This window comes from Pelodiscus sinensis, chromosome 3, assembly GCF_049634645.1.
Source record: "Pelodiscus sinensis isolate JC-2024 chromosome 3, ASM4963464v1, whole genome shotgun sequence".
Taxonomy (NCBI): Eukaryota; Metazoa; Chordata; order Testudines; family Trionychidae; genus Pelodiscus; species Pelodiscus sinensis.
The window spans coordinates 46,265,038-46,283,908 of NC_134713.1; the positions used below are offsets into that span (position 1 = coordinate 46,265,038).

Consider the following 18,871-nt stretch of genomic DNA (forward strand, 5'->3'; position numbering starts at 1 on the left):
CACCCAAAGCACACATTACTTTTTGTACCCTTTTCTGTCATGACTGAGGCTAGCTAGGAAAAACTTGATAGCTTGACTCCAATGAAGCCATGCAAATGAAGAGCTCGGAGCCAAATTCTGCCCTCTGCTACACTAGTGTAAATCTGATAAATACCTTTATGGAAATTTTGTTGGCTACCTTCTGATAAACAGAAGAGTGGTGACCTCAGATGATCTTCTTATCTCCAAACTCAGGGCCTCTCCCAACAGGACAAGTAGACAGAGACCAGTCCCCTTGCAGAGGCACATGCAAGCTAGAAACCCTTTAATAATAATGAATAACCTTGGGTAATCACTGGCAAAATCGGATCAAGTTTCAAATATATATTCATGAGGGAAGGAGAAACCTAAATCTCAAGATTCTGGTTCAAATAGGAACATGGAAATTAACTGTTAAAAGCATCATAACATAAATACCCATATAAGAGTTTGGATTCTGTTATCTTTAGACAGTTGTCTTTTTATCAGGTGTCTTTAAACTCATCAGCCACACAAGGTGGTCATTGGTTCCACTGGAAAGGCAAATCAATTATTTATTTAAAACAAAGTCCCATTTGGTTTTAGAGATTTTAACCTTTAAAATTTCAGATTAAATGTTCAACGTTTATATTTTTCATTTAATATTTTCTGCATCGTTGTCTGCCAGCTATTCAAATGGAATATGATTTAGCTGAACAGTTGACTTGGGGGCCTTGAGATAAGGTACCATGAACGCAGAGCAGGAAAGAAGATACCCAGGTAGTTTTCTGCCATCTAGGGTGCACCTGATCTTCAATTAATGATTTTATGAATTTCAAATTGCATCAGATCTGCACATTATAAGAACTGACAGATGGCTTGCCAGCATTTATATGTGCAGGATGCTGCCTTCTAAGAGATGAGTATGCCAGGAGACTGGTAATCTGTTCTTCAGCTCAGAAGAATGGCATAAATCAAGCAGAAGATTGAGAATGTATACTAAAATATTCCTTGCTACAAATTCAAGAATACCCTTTGGAGCAGTGCAGTGGATTTACACTCATGATTCACAGATTTATTCCTTGCAATCAAATTGAGCATTTTGGTTTTTGAGGTAACGTAGCCATGTAGTAGAAACTAGGGGCAAGTACATCTTTACTCTACCATGGCATTTAAATTTCCAGACTGAGTGCTACAGTGTCCTGGCTATTTTTAAAGAATGCTCTATTTGTTTTAACTAAGAAATCTATTGCTGCAGTGGATTTCATAGAGGCACAGACTCAGCCAAATATGGGATTATTGTGCCAAGAAACTGAGAGCCATAGCATCAGCTCAGAGGCAATATCATCCAGAAGATGGGCAATTCTTTTCCTTGTTGACACCAAAGATCCATGATGAATAGATTGCACTCCCTGCTCCTTAGTTCTTGAGAGGGAGATTGGATGGAAATTCCATGAACTGGTTCTTGTAGAATTTTCTGGATCTCTTGTATAAAATCGTAACTCTACTAGGACTCGCCCTCCCCATTTGATCTTAGTTCTTTTTTCAACACTTTGCTAGTGGTTAATAATGACTTATGCCAATAAGATTAAAATTACAATGAATAATTCTGTACTAGAAATACATCAGACTCCAGACACTGTATTTTGTCAGGAGGCAGAAGAGTGAATAAACCTGTGTATATGCAGTTTCCAGTCTTCTTTTAAACATTCCAGATGGAGTGATTGAAACCTTTTAATCCCCACAGGGAAATTATTTATTTACATCAGTGCTCTACATAACAGACACAGAAATGCTGAATAGAGGGAGAGGGGTCATTGTGACACAGTGTAAGTGTAACCCACACACCTAGAGTGTGTCTAGACTACATGCCTCCTTCGACGGAGGCATGTAGATTAGCCAGATCGGAAAAGGGAAATGAAGCCGCGATTAAAATAATCGCGGCTTCATTTAAATTTAAATGGCTGCCCCGATCTGCCGATCAGCTGTTTGTCGGCAGATCGGGGCAGTCTGGACGCGATGCGCCGACAAAGAAGCCTTTCTTCATCGGCACAGGTAAACCTGGTTTCACGAGGCTTACCTGTGCCGATGAAGAAAGGCTTCTTTGTCGGCGCGTCGCGTCCAGACTGCCCCGATCTGCCGACAAACAGCTGATCGGCAGATCGGGGCAGCCATTTAAATTTAAATGAAGCCGCGATTATTTTAATCGCGGCTTCATTTCCCTCTTCCGATCTGGCTAATCTACATGCCTCCGTCGAAGGAGGCATGTAGTCTAGACACACCCTTAGTGTGGTTACTGAGCGATGCAAGTGGTACCTAGACCACAGCAACAGTTAAGATCAAGAGCCCACTGCAGAAGGGCTGGGAGCCAGCTGGCTTTTAGCTCAGAGGGTAGAGGCTCCTATACTCAGCCCCAGAGCTCCCAGGTTCAAATCTACCTAGTGGCAGTTACATAAGTACCCTAAAGCTGACTCACCACCCTGTGTACTGTGGAAGTGTCCCCACCTGTGATAACTTGATGAGGTGATAGTTTAGATACTCAGTGATTAAATTATCTAGGTTACTCAGTTTATCATCAGGAAACAGTTAAAAGAGAAGCAGGAGTGAGGGGAGAAATGACCAGAGGAGTGGAAGATTGCAGAGAGCAGTATGACTTACCCACCTTCTATCCTGTGCTTTGGTAGCTGGTAAATAGGTGAAAAGCCTTACGCTGCAGGAAATATTTATAAAGCATGCTGTAAATAAAGCACTTGGTGTGCATGAAGGCTCTAATAAGAATCCAGGATGAGGGATCCCTGTCCTCTGGCAATCATTATAGAGATGAGCTTTAAGTTAACATTATAAGACATGCCACTGTGAATGCCTTCAGCATTGAAGTAATTATTTTCTCACAATTGACATACTGTAATGCAAATTGAACAGGTTGTATTTTTTTAAAAAGATGCTAAGAGAGGTCTGAATTAAAACTCACATAAAGCAGATGAATGCTATAGTGAGGAAACAAAATTGAAGTTCTAAAAGGCCTGATTTTCCTCATCAGTTGCATCATTCAATGTTCTAGTTTTCCAACTGGTTAGAAACACATACTATCCTAGATATATTTCTCCTATCTGCTGTGGAGACTCCAAAAGTCCACCCCATAAAGTCTTCCATGCTGTCTCTTCCTTTTAATGTCTTCTAGTGAGGAGCATATTACTCAATATATTAACTATCCCCCAACTCCTTCTCAGTAGTGCTCTGTTTAAATTGGCTAGTTCTCTACTAAGCCCATCTCTCCGGATCAGACCTCCCAATGTTTGCTCATCCTGTCTTGAATCTTTGAGTGGACTGCAATGAAAAGGTCACTACCTCCAGCCCTTAACATGTGTCTTCTGGAAGGTGGGGCATGGCTGCCCATCCAAAAAATGTTATTGTCATACTGCTGAAAACCCACTGGCTGTGTCTAGACTGGCCAGTTTTTCCGGAAAATGAGCCACTTTTCCGGAAAAACTTGCCAGCCGTCTACACTGGCCGCTTGAATTTCAGCAAAAGCACTGACGATCGCATGTAAAATTGTCAGTGTTTTTGCAGAAATACTATGCTGCTCCTGTTCGGGCAAAAGTCCTTTTGCGCAAAACTTTTGTGCAAAAGGGCCAGTGTAGACAGCCCAGATTTGTTTTCCGCAAAAAAGCCCTGATCGGAAAAATGGCGATCGGGGCTTTTTTGCGGAAAAGCGTCCGTGCCAATCTAGACACTCTGTTCCGAAAATGCTTTTAATGGAAAACTTTTCTGTTAAAAGCATTTCCGGAAAAATCATGCCAGTCTAGACGTAGCCACTGAGTTTGTGGGACTCAACGTGTCTATGATTTTCTTAACCAGGAGCTAAAATCTTCCCAGTAGCTTTGCAAGTCATTCAGGTTGCCTAAAAAGGGGGATTCCCAAAAAGAGATCTCTGATACATTGGGGTGAAAGAAATAGCTTCACCATTGATGTCTCTGCCCACAATTTCAATATGCAAAGATCTAGGGAATTGGGGTAGGGGAGTGCTTGACTCCAAATGCTAAGGGTGGCACTGCAATCTAGCAAGCACTTCCTATCCCTCTCCAGAAAATCTGCTCAGATAAGGATTGGATTCAGAGTCAATTATTTTTGGGCAGCAATTAGAAAAAAAATCTCTATTTGGGAAGCTATTTGGCTTATTTTAGGATATTTTATGCCAATCTCATCTCCTTGGTTTACTCGAAACACCTGTAAACTGTATTATGTATATGTGTGATGAATGTACAAGGGGAGTTTGGTCCTAGCAATTTTGCCCCTTGTTTCAGTAAAACTGAAGAAGAGTTAAGGCTTTCTGAAGAGTTTGTGCTTTTCTGAGAGGTTTAATATTGATGAAAAGCAAAGGAAGTGAGACAAAATGGGGTGCCCGCTAAAATTCCCCATGCTTTGTTTATGGTGGTGCTGCAGACTTGTTCTGACACTACCTAATTATTTTACACACTAAGAACTTAATTATTCACTGTTATGTTTGCAGTACTAGTTGCAGCATGCTGGGCCTTTCCAAGATTAGATAAAAAAATGCTCTTTGCCCTGAATAATGTACAAACATGCCTATTTGAGCATGCATTCATTTATGTTGAGCTCTCACTGAATTCAGCAGGAGTGTCAAACAACTACAGAATGAGGGTTTCAGACCACTGGGTGTGGGTTAGAATGGAAAGGAAAGGAAAAACAGGAAGTCTAACGGAAGTTGGAGCTAACTTATTTTTGCTACATCATATTTCATGTACATAACATGAATTTTGGAGAAATCTGTTTGATAAGCGTTTTTCTCCATGTGAGATGTTGCAGACCAAATGAAAAATGAACACCCTCAAAATCTATTTCTAGCAAATTGATGAAATTATTCTTTTCTGCGCACTATGTTTTCAGGCGGCTTATTCAATGTGCTTTTATTCTTGAAGGTAAAAGGAAAGCAAATAAATAATGTCAAAGTTTGAAGCAGGAGTGGTGAACTTACGGCCCATGAAGCTGAGGCACAAACCATTAGCAGCGTTCCAGCTGTGTGAAGGCTCTGTGATTAGAATTCCAGCTCCCAGCTCTGGGAAGGTGGGAGTCCCCCGTGCCTTGCGAGCTCAATCAGAGTCAGGAGGGAGGAAGCAGCTCTCTACCCTGATCCCAGCAGGCACTGCCCTTCCATTGCTTCCATTGGCTGGGAATCATGGCCAATGGCAGCAGCAGGGTGTGATACCTACAGGGAGCACTTCCCTGCAGTACACAAAGCCACATGGAGCACCTGTGCCCCCTGCAAGCTGTGTCAGGTGGACACGCCATCCCTTGCCCCTTCCTATAATCCCTCATCGAGACCCTATACCCTCCTGCCCAGATCTCACACCTCCAGCCCACTCCTACACCCTCTCTCCTGCCCAGACCCCGCACCCTCAGCCCCAGCCTGCTCCCCAGCAGACCCTTCCTGCATAGTGAACCCCTTATTTTTGACCCACCCAAGAGCCTAGGGGTCCCCTCAAAATCCACTAGTCCCACACCCCCCAGAAGAATTAATGAAGCTCTGGGCTTGAGTCTTAGTGCCTACCCACCTCCTCGCCCTTTGACATTCCTCTGCCCCATGGGGCTTGTTCTGGAACTTGAATGGAGTAAGGAGAGTATCTTTTTCTCCCCACTTCTTAGCTGAGGAGCATATCTGTGAGGTGGGTTTTTTTCTTTTTCTCCTTCACACTTGTGTGTGATTCCCCAAATGACTTTTCTGTTGGCCAGTGGCTCTAACCCAAAAAGATTCCTCTTCCCTGTTTAAAATATACTACCAATGGTCTTTATATTTTTGTTATTGCATGTATAAATAACTAATCAGATGTGGTCCTGACACTAGGTAAAACTCCAGAGGAAGCTGCAGATTCTGCTCTTCACTATATGGAGAAGAGAGTCCATGGACGGGGTGGAGTTATAGTTATCAGCAAAACCGGAGAATGGACCGCACGATTCACCACCAAGCGGATGGCATGGGCAGGAATAAAGGAAGGCATATTAACATATGGCCTAAATCCAGGAGAAACCATTCAAGAAATACTTAAACCCCTCAAATAAACTTTTTTTATAGAGGGCACTTTCACACTGATGTTAATAGTTTGTGCTACATGATTTTTTTTAAAGGAATATATAGCTGGCATCTTGGGAGTACTTATTCATCAAAATTAATAAAACATGACTTTATTGCCTTTAATAAAGATAGGTTTCCAAAAGTATTGTATTTAGCTATTTCAGAACTTTGAAAATATGCTGAAGGGAAGTGATGTTTCATGCAAAATTTATTATCAACTGCAGTGAACAAACAAAAAATATGTGTATGGTACTGCTATGTTTCAATCACAACATCTATATCTTAACCCTGGTCTACACCAGGGGTCTCCAAACTTTTCAGCCCGAGGGCCGCATTAACTATCAAACAGCAGTTCGGGGGCCGACTACACACTTGAGGTCCAAATAAAAAACAATCAAAACATGGATGTTGTTTTTAATTATTTATTTAATATTATTTTATTCAGTTATTATTTAATAACACATTGATACACTACACATGAACACCTGTATTAGTGTGAATGGTGAAATTGTTTCCTGGATGCCAAAATAGCAGACATTTCTGGCTTTAGATTTGTTGTCCCTAACATCAACAGTGACCTGAGATTATCATCGGACAAGTTTGTTCTCAAATTGTTCTTCACATATTTCAGACGTGGGGAACTCAGCTGTTGCTTCAGCCATGAAGACCTTGCACTGCTGAAAGTGCGTCAAGTTGTTGGCCTGTACTTGTTCCAAAAACAAATTAGCAGCATGCCAGGCACATGCTATGGGGCACTGCATTAATGCACTGGGGAAAACTCACCCTTCAAGCCAGCGAGAAGAAATCCAGAGAGTGAGAAAAATACTTAAAAGGAGCAAGGGACAAATGAAGCATTAAAAATTAACATTTTTCCTCACCTAGAAGCTGATTTTAGGCACTAGATCTGGTGTTTTAGGAGAGATCTGAAAGAATTTAATATCGATTTAAATCAGGGGTCACCTTTTTAAAGTTCCCGCGGGGGTTCACGTTCCCCCGCACGTCGCCGGGCGGGCGTTACCACCACCGCCCATCCTGCCCCCTGATTGGCCGGCTGCCCTGTCAGTCTGGGCGGGGGAACGCCGCCCGTGCTAACCCCCGCCTCTGCGCCGTTTGCTGCCGCGCGGCCGCTTGTCATTGGAGCGGCCCGCTTCTCCTGCCCCGGCGCGGCGTGAGTACACGCCGCACACCCCTGACAGGGCCCCCCCACCGCGGCAAGAAGGGCCCGTTTGGCGGCGCCCCAGGGACGGTCTCCACGGGCCGGATGAGAGGGCCTCGCGGGCCGCATCCGGCCCGCGGGCCGTAGTTTGGAGACCCCTGGTCTACACTATGGCATTATTTTGAAATATCTCCCCTTAGGTCGAATTTATGAGCAAAGTATCCACACTACCAAGCCAATTATTTTGAAATAACAGGCTGCTTATTTTGAAATATGTACTCCTGTTTTCCTCGGAGAATAATGCTAATTTCAAAATAGTTATTTCAAAATAATACTAAGCTGGATGCTTTAGTGCTGCAGTTTTGAAATAACTTCTCCCCAGAGTAATTTGAACTAATTACTTCCCAGTGCTTCCTGAGGCTCTAAGCCGAGGGAAGTGCATCCACATTAACGAAGCCTGGCTTGGACTAATTTTGAGGCTTCCCCATAGTGGGGACAAGCTATTTTGATTTTGTAAAATTGGGAAATAAGTTGAATGTAGTTATTTTGAAATAATTTACTAGCATAACTATAACCCATTCTGAGGTTCAAGTCTGCCCACCTGAAATTGGATTTGAACTTAGAACCTCAGTATAAGAGTTGCTGAAGCTTAAGCTATAAAGCCAGCTGGCTCTCATCTTTAGCTGTAGAGCTCACTCATTCTTATCTCTCACTGTAAGTGATCTAAGTGCTGCTATATGGGACAATAAACCACACCCATTAGGTGTGTGGGTTACATAGACATGCCTTAACTTCCTGAAATAACCCATCTGAAATGCATGTGATTTTTTCATTGCTTGCTAAATGTATCATCTGTTGATTTATTGTTCATTTTTAGAAAATTTTAATGTGATGGAAAAGTTGAGCTTTCAGTGAAGTTTATCCAACTAAGTTTTAAGAACAGTCACACAATTATATTTTAATATATTGTTCTGAATACAGAAAGCAGTGGATTATGCCTTCCAAAATAAGATATAGACATTATTTTCTTCTACATTTGAAAGTTTGAAATGCTTTATTTGTTAAAGCACCTCTATGGTCCTTTCATTAATTCCTCCCAAATCTGAAATATGCACTTACCATTAAACAGTCCAAAACAAACTGCTTTCTGTTAAAAACAGCATTGCTCTCTTCAAGCGATCAAAACCAGGTGGGAATAAAATCTGTTCCACATAATGTACAAAATTCAGCATTTAAAAATCAGCTTCACACATATAATTGCATCAATGCCTCCTTATAACAAACCTTCATGGGAGAGAGAGCAGAGCACAGACATTGGATTTGTTCAAAGGATTCATCTCACATAAAATTTCCCTTCAGTCTGTGCAATCTATATATCATCACAACCCGCACTGCAGTGTTTTTTTCACTGAAGAATTATCCATCTTACCCAGTAATGAGGTGCACTTTCACAAGTATATTGTATAGATTTTTGTAACAGTACTTCACTGGTTTTGTAATCTTTTTTTATTTTCCTGAGAGCAGTCACCCTTTTACATAAATGTTCAATACTTTGGACCACAGAAATGTTATGTGGCATTCAAGTTTCTTCTATGATCCTCCATCCTGTCAAGTTTGAAATGCTTCCATATCTTAATGCTTCTGGCTCACCTCTCTAAAGATATTTCTATAAACACTGACAGATATGATAAAAAATACATTTTGATGCAGTCTGGGATCACCTAAAAATAAATTAGCAATCAGATGCTGTCATTTGTGCTTTAGTTTTTTTCCTAAATTGAATATCTTTGATGTCAGCTGCAGCAATATAGAGGTGAGTTATTCAAATAATCTTGGACAGTAGCAAACACAAATTGAGTTTGTGATGTTTTATTTTAGCAACAGCAACTTCAAAGATATAGAGGAGGCAAGCAATTGAAGGGTGAGGACACTGGCTGTGTACAACAAAGACACATAACACAACTTCATGTTGTGCTCACATTTTATAAAAACTTTTTCCTAAAACATTTTGCAAAATTAAACATGTTAATACAATTTTAAAAATAAGTTAACGGCAGAGTGAAATAAATTAAGAGGCATAAATAATAGAAAAACAACAAGGAATCCTCTGGCACCTAGAAGACTAAGAAATTTATTTGGGTATAAGCTTTCATTGACAGGAGCCCACTACATCAGATTCATGATATGAAACTTTGGTTTGGAAGGGATATATTTACGTATATAAAAAGATGGGAGTGTTACATTACCATGTGGAAGGCCAGTGCTAACAAGGCCAATTCAATCAGGCCATGTCTAAACTAGGAAATTATTTCAAAATGGCTACATTTGATGTAAGAACTCCCAATTTAACAAATTCGAATTCGTGTGTACTCACAATGAGAAAGCATCAAAATTAGCCTGAAGCAGGCTCAGTTAATGTGGATGTGCTACCACAGACTTAGAACTCCAGGAAGCACTCTTAGGAACTTCAGGAGGCCTCCTGGAGGCCAATAAATTCAAATAAGTAGCACCTGAGCATCCACACTAATGTTGTTTCAAAATTACTATTTCAGAATTAGGGTTACCCCTTGTGAAAAGATGCACACAGTATCTTTTTTAGGGGACCAAGGCAATACTCCGCATTTATTGAAAGTACAACATGAAAAGCAGCATACACACACACACATCCTGTGGATTGTATAGCTACCAGTCTGTCATGGTCAAATCAGTCTACTGGGTAGGCAAGATTGACCAAGTGAGGAGTTGGGGTTTATCTATCACAATTTCAAGTCTCCTCTGAGGCTTGTCTTGCAAGACCAAACCCAGAGTCTAATGGCAAAAGCACCCTTGTTTGTGTCTCACTCTTAGGGTATGTCTACACTGCATTCCTCTTTCGAGAGAGGAATGCAAATACAGAAGAACGAAATTGCAAATGAAGTGTGGGTTTGAATTTCCCATGCTTCATTTGCATAATTGCATCGGAGCGCTATTTTGAAATACCCTATTTTGAAAAAAGAAATGCAGTCTAGACGAGGTTACTTTGAAAGAAAATCCTTCTTTTGAAATTACCCTTAAACCTTAGCAACAGTACCAAAATTGCACTGCTTCTGATACCTGATGTGTTGTAGCTATTTCTCCCCCTCTCTTCCTGCCCATTCTCTCCATCTTCTGTATAACACTGATTCTTCTAAGACTCAGTCCAGAGGCACCTTCAAGACAGCAGAGTGCTTTGAGGTGATGGGCAGAGCTAAGGTGGCAGACAACAGCACAACTTGTACAATATATATTGAATAGATCTGTGTTGTATATTTGTTATTTTTCTGTTACTATAAACAGATATAAAAATAAATAATTTCACCATATAAATAAAAACTTTCCTAGATTCTGCAACATGTTTAGTATTTTGAAGGTATGCTACTTTGTATTTCATATTTCTGTATTTGGCTGTTTAGCTTTTGTGTTTTTATTTTACATCTTTTCTGCTATAACTATTTCAGTATAGTATAGTATCTATTTAAAAAATTAAAACCATATTCATTTTCCCCCAAAATAAAAAAGAAATCTGTCCTAACTACAGCTGAGCAAGAATTGAAAAGTTCATTTGAACTTCTACACCTTTCTGGAGTTTGAAATCCAGCAGTTCACAATCATTTCTAGTCCTTAAAAAAAAAAGGAAACTTAGTGCACATGTAAAACACTGCTTCCTTTATTATCATTTTTCTACTTATCTAGGGCTGAATTCTTAGACATGTTAGTTACACTCATCAACATACATTCCCACTTATCTGTTAGAATTGTAAACAGCATCCAATTATACTTACTAGTTACCCCTGCAGAACCCATTCACCTATTGAAAATGGAGATGGATTCCCCTGTGGTTCATGCATCACTTGCAGGATGAATGTTTAAGTTCCAATTAGAGGGTTGGTTTCTGTCTTCATTTTGTCTTGTGTTTTTTCATTAATGAAAAATCAAGATCACAGGTGTAACTGATAGCAGGTTTTGGCTTATAGAAACATAATTATTTGAGATACTGCAAGAGCCAGGAAGAACACACTTTCATTTGAAATTCGCAGCTGGAGTTGTAAAGGCTGGCAGTTTCAACAATTCTTTTATTTGTAAACTGAGTAAATTTGATCCCAAGAATTTGAAAGGCTACAAACACAGAACCTCATCCATTCATATTTTTACTTTTTACAATTTGATGCTGGCAAGATGTCAAATTGGAAAAAACAGTCAAAACATTTCTAGGATGATCTTTGTTTAGTAAACCAAATTGAATGTTAATATTGATACACAATGTTTGATATCTGATTAGTAGCATTAGAATTAGTGTGGAGGATTTAATGCACCCTCTTGTGTATGACCTTGCTAGGAACATAACAGTAGTTCCTGGAAGTACTGATGGGTTTGGGCTGAGAATGAACTATCAATCACTTTTGTGAATGCTGGTAAACAAAGAAACAAATACTCACATGAACAATTGCCATGAGCTACAGAGAAGCCTCTGTTATTTAACCTGCAAAGTCTTCAAGACAGGACCACATCCACATTTATAATGTTTTCTGTCAGACTTACAGAGGGACAGAATAGATGCAGAATCTAGTGAATCACAGCTTATTGTCCTTGGAGCCGCAAAGAGTCACAATTCAGCTGAATAATGCAGAACAAGTAGAAAGTGGACAATATTAGGAGAGAGAAATTACTGTGGTAGCCACTTTACAAAATGTTTGGAGATTCAATTATGCTGTAATAGGTAGGGATGTGAACGAGTAGTTGACTAGATGATTAACTGATAAACCTAGGCTTATTGGTTAATCTAGTCAACTACTTGCATTTCCTCCCCCACACCTTGCTGCCTCTGCCCAGGCTCACGGACAGAGGCTGTTGCTTCAAAAGCTGCTTGCTTCGGGGCAGCCTTCCTCCCCCTCTTCTCCCACAGCAGCCTCTGTTTGTGGGGAGCAAGGACCCCAACAGACAGGGACTGCTGCTACACCACACTGCTGCCTCTGTATCAGAGCCAAGGTAACATTAATCATTAATAGTGTCGTGAAATGTATGTACAATGACTATGTAAGGAGTTATGTGTATATACTAAAAATCTGTTCAAATGGCGGAGTTGACAAACAGGTTTTCTGTCGAACAACCAATGTTTATTCATTCTGTCTAAAATCAATACAGGTTATTAGTGCTCTACTAAATTCACAGTCCACTTTGGTCAATTTCACAGTGAGAGGATTTAAAAATTTGTAAATTCCATTGTTTCTGCTATTGACATCTGAAATTTCACAATGTTATAATTGTAGAAGTCCTGACCCCAAAAGAGTTGTGTGAGGGGAGAGGGGGGTAACAACATTATGGTAAGGAGAGTTGTGGTACTATTACTGGACTTCTGCGGTGTTGCTGGTGATGATGGTGCCTTCAGAGCTGGGTCACTGGAGAGCAGTCGCTGCGGGCAGGGAGCCCAGCTCTGAAATGAGAGCTGCCATCAGCAGCAGCATCACAAAAGGAAGGATGGCATCGTATGGCATTGCTATCCTTACTTTTGTCCTGCTAATAAAGACCTGGGTCCTCAGTCAGCAGCTGCCGCTTTCTCTTATTTAACCTGCAAAGTCTTCAAGACAGGACCACATCCACATCCACATGCCAGCTCTGAAGGCAATGCAGAACTATGAGTGCAATGCCACAATCCTTTTAAAATAACCTTGTGGTCCTCCTGCATATTGTCTTTGGATCAGGACCTGCAATTTGAGAGATATTGGTCTCCCCCATGAAACCTTCGGGCTGCGTGTAGACTGGCATGATTTTGCGGAAATACTTTTAACGGAAAAGTTTTTACGTTAAAAGTATTTCTGCAAAAGAGCGTCTAGATTGGTATGGATGCATTTGCGCAAAAGATGTCTTTTGTGCAAATGCATCCGTGCCAGCCTAGATGCGCTTTTGCGCAAGAGAGCTCCAATGGCCATTTTAGCCATCAGGCTTTCTTGCGCAAGAAATTAAGGTGCATGTCTACACTGGCCCTCTTGCGCAAGTATTCTTGCGCAAGAGGGCTTATCCCTGAGCGGGAGCATCAAAGTATTTGCGCAAGAAGCACTGATTTCTTACAGTAGAATGTCAGTGCTCTTGTGCAAATTCAAGCTGCCAGTGTAGACAGGTAGCAAGTTTTTGTGCAAAAGCGTATGCTTTTGCGCAAAATCTTGCCAGTCTAGACGCACCCTCAGAGTGTAGGGTAAAATCACACAAAATATCAGATTTCACGGTCTGTGGTGCATGTTTGAATTGGATAGGGCTCACAGATGAAGGACTGAAATAATTTCTGAAAGTAACTAACAGGGATAGCAATGCAATGGTAGATAAGAACCTTATCTGTAAAGCCACGTCAGAAGGTTTGATGGTCCATATTTGGAGAACAAGGAAGGCACCTTATCACCCTACACCTAGGAACTAAACAATACAATTTCATCAAGTGTATTTTGATCCTTCATCCCTATAAACTGTTATCATTCTCTATGTTTTAACAAAAAAGTATTGTAGTAAATTTGGTTTCCAATAGCTTTTTCTTCTAGTTTTCAAAACTTAAGCATTGATTTAGCTGTGCCAAAACAGAGCACTATTTCATTTTTTTCCATTTCATCTCTTTTTACAAACGTTTATTGAGAAGCAATCCTATTCCAGGTTCATCCAATTTTTCTGGCTCATCTTAGTTAGTCTCTTTCAACATTCACTCAGTTATGTAAATTTTGAGGCTTGTACTTGATATGGTGAGTCTGTCTCATATCTGTTTGGTTTTATGAGAAGCAATCCCATTACAGATACATCCCACTTTCCTGGCACAACCAAACACTTATATTTCTCTAAGTTATGATAACAGGAAGCTGTACACCGAATTTAATGGCCCTACCATTTAGGAAGGTTCTTGATCAAATAGAGGCAAACTCTCAAAAATATATTTTAGATCACTGATTCTATTAGCATTATTCACCATCTCCTGAAATTTTGGTAATAAATGTATCCTTGTTGTCTTGGTAAATGTACCTAAGTGTTATGATATTAAGCAAGGTGTTGATTCTGAGTTGAATCATAGAAGTTGACATATATGCTGTTCTCATTTCAGTGAGCATTCAGCACATAACAATATGGACACTACAAGGAAATACTAAGGGCACTTGGGGTTTGTGGTGTGACCCTAATAGAATTTGAACAGAAGAGAGCAAAAGAATCACTGCTATATGGTAGTAAGTTTCAGCGGGTATGGCCAGATCAGTGTACCCTAGTTCATTAATGTCATAAATTGTATTTGACATGTGTCATGGAAGATATCATTAGAAAACACAGTAATCAGTAATATTCTTGCAGTTAACACCCAAAGAAGAATACTAATATGAAGGAAAAGTGGAATTAATAAGTGTTTACCAGGCAAGTCTGCAGAATGGGTAGAGAGCAGGAAGAAATCATTTGCATTTTAACAAATGCAAAAGTGGGAGAAGAAACCCCCATCATCACCAGACTCCATGGTAACCTTCAGAAGAATTCATTTCAAACATTAACTGGACTATAAAAAGAGGCAAAACAACCCAAGTTATCTTTCACCAATAGAGAAAAGAAAAATGAGCATCCTATTTTTCAGTGAAAGATCCTGACTGAGAGATAATCAGCCATGCTGGAAAAAAAGAGTGACTAGTGAGATAAATCATCTTAAATAAATGCTTCTTAATATTTTGACTTTCCGGTGCATTTTTTTCACTTTTAGCTGTTTGTAACCATCTCTTCCTTTATTTCTTTGATTTATGTAACCTATGTTCTATTGCTAATAAATTTGTTTTATATTAGTCTAAACCAAGTCAGTGCTGTATTTTAATTAAGTGATTGTTAACTCAAGTTAATGTGGCAGAAAATGCCACAGTGGCTAAACAAAGTAAAAGGAGCAGTGAGAAGCAAAAAGGGCATCCCTTAAAAAGTGGAAGTTAAATCCTAATTGCAAAAATAGAAAGGAGCATAAATTCTGGCAAGTGAAGTATAAAAATGTATTTGCAATTAGGGAGCGGAAAAAAGAATTTGAAAACCAGCTAGCCAAAGTCTCAAAAAGTAATAGCAATTTTTTGTTTAAAGTACATCAGAAGCTGAAAGCCTGCTAAACAACCAATAGAACAAGTGGATGTTTGGGAGATTCCCAAAGCTGAGCCATGTTTTCAGGCCACAGATCTGAGGAACTGTCCCAGACTGATAATTAAAGGAAGTTTTGGAACAAATTGATATGCTAAACAGGAAGAAGGGCCATATATTACCCAAGAGTTCTCAAGGAACTGAAATGTGAAACTGAAGAACTATTAACTGGTTTGTATCCTGTCTGTTAAATCAGCTTCTGTACCAAATGACTGAGAGGATAGCCAATGTGATCCTGTCAATTACAGGCCTCTAAGTCTAACTTCAATATTGAACAAAATGGTTGAAACTACTGTAAAGAACTAAATTGTCAGACACATAGACTAACACAATTTCTTGAGAAGAGTCAATATATTTTTTTGTAAAGGGAAGTCAGACCTAAACTGTGACAGGATGCAATCACAGAAGACCTATTGGCATTGTTCCCCAGTGTGCTGATAATGCCAGTGACATCCGCCGTCTTGCCCTCTGAGGCTTCTCACCACCCTGTCTTGCAGGGCCAGATCCTCTGCTCTGCCCTAAGACAAGGCACAGAGTTGGATTTACTGCTCCCCTGCAGATTAGTGCAGACACTGAACTACTTCAACTCTAAGGGTATGTCTAAACTACATGGCTCCATAGATGGAGTTATTAAATTAAAATGAAAAGAAAATGCATAGCTCATTCTAATTCACTAAGGGTATGTCTACACTACCACCCTAGTTCGAACTAGGGTGGTTAATGTAGGCAACCGCAGTTGCAAATGAAGCCCGGGATTTGAATTTCCCGGGCTTCATTTGCATATTGCGAGGCGCCGCCATTTTTAAATGTCCGCTAGTGCGGACTCCGTGCCCGTGGCTACACGCGGCACGAACTAGATAGTTCAGAATAGGAAGCCTAGTCCGAACTATCTAGTTCGTGCCGCGTGTAGCCACGGGCACGGAGTCCGCACTAGCGGACATTTAAAAATGGCGGCGCATCGCAATATGCAAATGAAGCCCAGGAAATTCAAATCCCGGGCTTCATTTGCAACTCCAGTTGCCTACATTAACCAATCTAGTTTGAACTAGGGTGGTAGTGTAGACATACCCTAAGAAACTTATTGTGTACACATTTTTACCCTAAAGAGCTGTTCTCATTTCATGCATAATCTTCAAGTCAGAGAAAAACTCTTTTATTCTGACTTCAGTCTCCAGCCCTTTTTAAAGTTCTCCCCCACCCCTCCTTTTAGAGTGTGCCAGGCACTATCAGAAGCCAGCTGAAAACAAAGAGCAGATAGCTTCCCATTGCTTAAATAGACTCTCCCCCATGGTGGGAATCTTTTGTTAGGTATCTTTCATTCTCATGGAAAAAGCACCAAATTAAAAATGGATTTCAGTGACAGATATTATGGTCACATGTCTTTCTAGTACCAACCACCTTCTAGAGTTACAGGACTACTTATGAGTCATTGAGTAGATTACCAAGTCATTAGGCTTCTGGGGCACCAGTAATGGCTCTCATTAGCACATTTAAAATTATAAACAGATTCCTATTTCATATTTCTAACTTCACATACAAGAATGATGCAGAAAATTGTAATATTACAATTGATAGGTTACATGGGGTATTTTGTTTAAAGCATTTATATTCATTAGCCAATTTTCATAAAGTATGGGGAGAGGACCCTCACTTGTCAAACAGATAGATTCACATAATTTCTTGGGGAAGAGTCAGCATAGTTTTCATAAAGGGAATTCATACCTGACCAATCTACTAAATTATCTGAGTGGGTCAACAAGCATGCGAAGAAGTGGCATTTAGTATCTGTACAGACTTAAATTCTGAGAGAGCCTTTGACAAAGTCCTTGACCAAAGGCTCTTAAACAAAGTAAGCTATCTTGGGATAAATGGGAATAAAAACACAAATAAGTCACCCCATCTCAAAAATTATATATTAGAATTTAAAAGGGTTCAGAAAATAGCAACAAAAATGAGCAGAGGTTAATAAGATTGGGAGTTTTCAGCTTGGAAAAGAGACAACTAGGGGATATGATAGAAGTCTATAAAATCATGACAGATGTAAAGAAAGTAAATAAGGAAGTGTTATTTACTTTTTCTCATAACACAAGAACTTTAGGAGTCAATAAATGAAATTAATAATTAGTCTACAGGTTTAAGACAAATGAGAGTAATATTTCTTTACACAACACACAGTGAACCCATGGAACTTTTTGCCAGATTATGTTGTGAAGGCCAACTCTATAAGGGTATGTCTACACTACAGCACTAATTCGAACTAACTTAATTCGAATTAGTTTTTAGGTCTAGATGCACTAGTTCGAATTAGCTTAGTTCGAATTAACTAATTCAAATGAGCATTTTGCTAATTCGAACAAGCATGTCCACGTTGAGTGGACCTTGAACCGAAGTTAAGGCTGTCCAAAACCAGTGCCGGCAGGGCATCAGGTTAGGACTTAGAGTATGGAGCTGCTGCCTCAGGCTAGCCGAGGGCTGTGCTTAAAGGGACCCGACCCCCACCCCGGACAGACTGTTCCCAGGGTTCCCCGCTTGCTTGTCTACCTCAATGAGGGACAGCAAAGCAGTCCTGTCTTGAAGTGCCCTAAGTGCCCTCATTCGGCACATCACAGCACTCAGCCATCAGCCTGGCTGCACCTGCTGCAGGCTACCTTCTGGGGGGGTCAATCAGGGAGCAGTCAGGATCCAGGAGGCCCTGCAGGAGAGCTTCCACCCTGAGGAGCCCGCAGAGCCACCCCAGTCCTCCCCATAGGGGGCTTGTGCCCCATTCCTCCCTCACCTCCTTCCATTTACTCCTCCCTAGCCCCCCTTCCTGATGTAAAAAATAAAGGACACGTGTTCAAAAATAGAAACTCTCTTTATTTAACAAAATTGGGTGGGGGGATTAACCTCTGGGGAGACTGGAAAAGGAGGTGGGAGAGGGGAAGAGAGAGGGTGGGAGAGGGGAGGGGGAAACCTGGGAGGAGGGAGCTGGAAGGGGGAAGCCAGGGGAAGAAGGAGGAGGGGAAGTATCAAACTATGATATGCCATATCTTCAGTACAGTGTACAGACATGGTCTCATCACCTCAAAAAAGATGTTTTGGCCTTGGAAAGGTTTCAGAAAAGGGCAACTAAAATGATTCAGGGTTTGGAACAGGTCCCATATGAAGAGAGGCTAAAGAGACTGGGACTTTTCAGCTTAGAAAAGAGGAGACTGAGGAGGGATATGATAGAGGTCTATAAAATCATGAGTGGTGTGGAGAAGGTGCATAAAGAAAAGTTCTTCGTTAGTTCCCACAATATAAGGTCTAGAGGACACCAAATGAAATGAATGGGTAGCAGGCTTCAAACTAATACAAGAAAGTTCTTCTTCACAAAGCAAATAGTTAACCTGTGGAACTCCTTGCTACAGGAGGCTGTGAAGGCTAGAACTATAATAGAGTTTAAAGAGAAGTTAGATAAAGTCATGGAGGTTTGGTCCATGGAGTGGTATTAGCCAGGGGGTAAG

At 40.5% G+C, this 18,871-nt stretch overlaps 1 protein-coding gene across 3 annotated transcripts in view; it reads left to right on the forward strand.

Moving 5' to 3' along the window:
* Positions 1–10,595, forward strand: part of LOC102461237 (isoaspartyl peptidase/L-asparaginase-like) — a 258,474-nt gene extending 247,879 nt beyond the window's left edge. For all 3 annotated transcript variants that reach the window (XM_075923679.1, XM_075923680.1, XM_006126295.4), the window contains one exon: positions 5,861–10,595. In XM_075923679.1, the coding sequence (XP_075779794.1) occupies positions 5,861–6,075 (215 nt within the window). In that variant the 3' untranslated portion in view covers positions 6,076–10,595. The remainder of the gene's footprint in view (positions 1–5,860) is intronic.
* Positions 10,596–18,871: the final 8,276 nt, after the last annotated feature.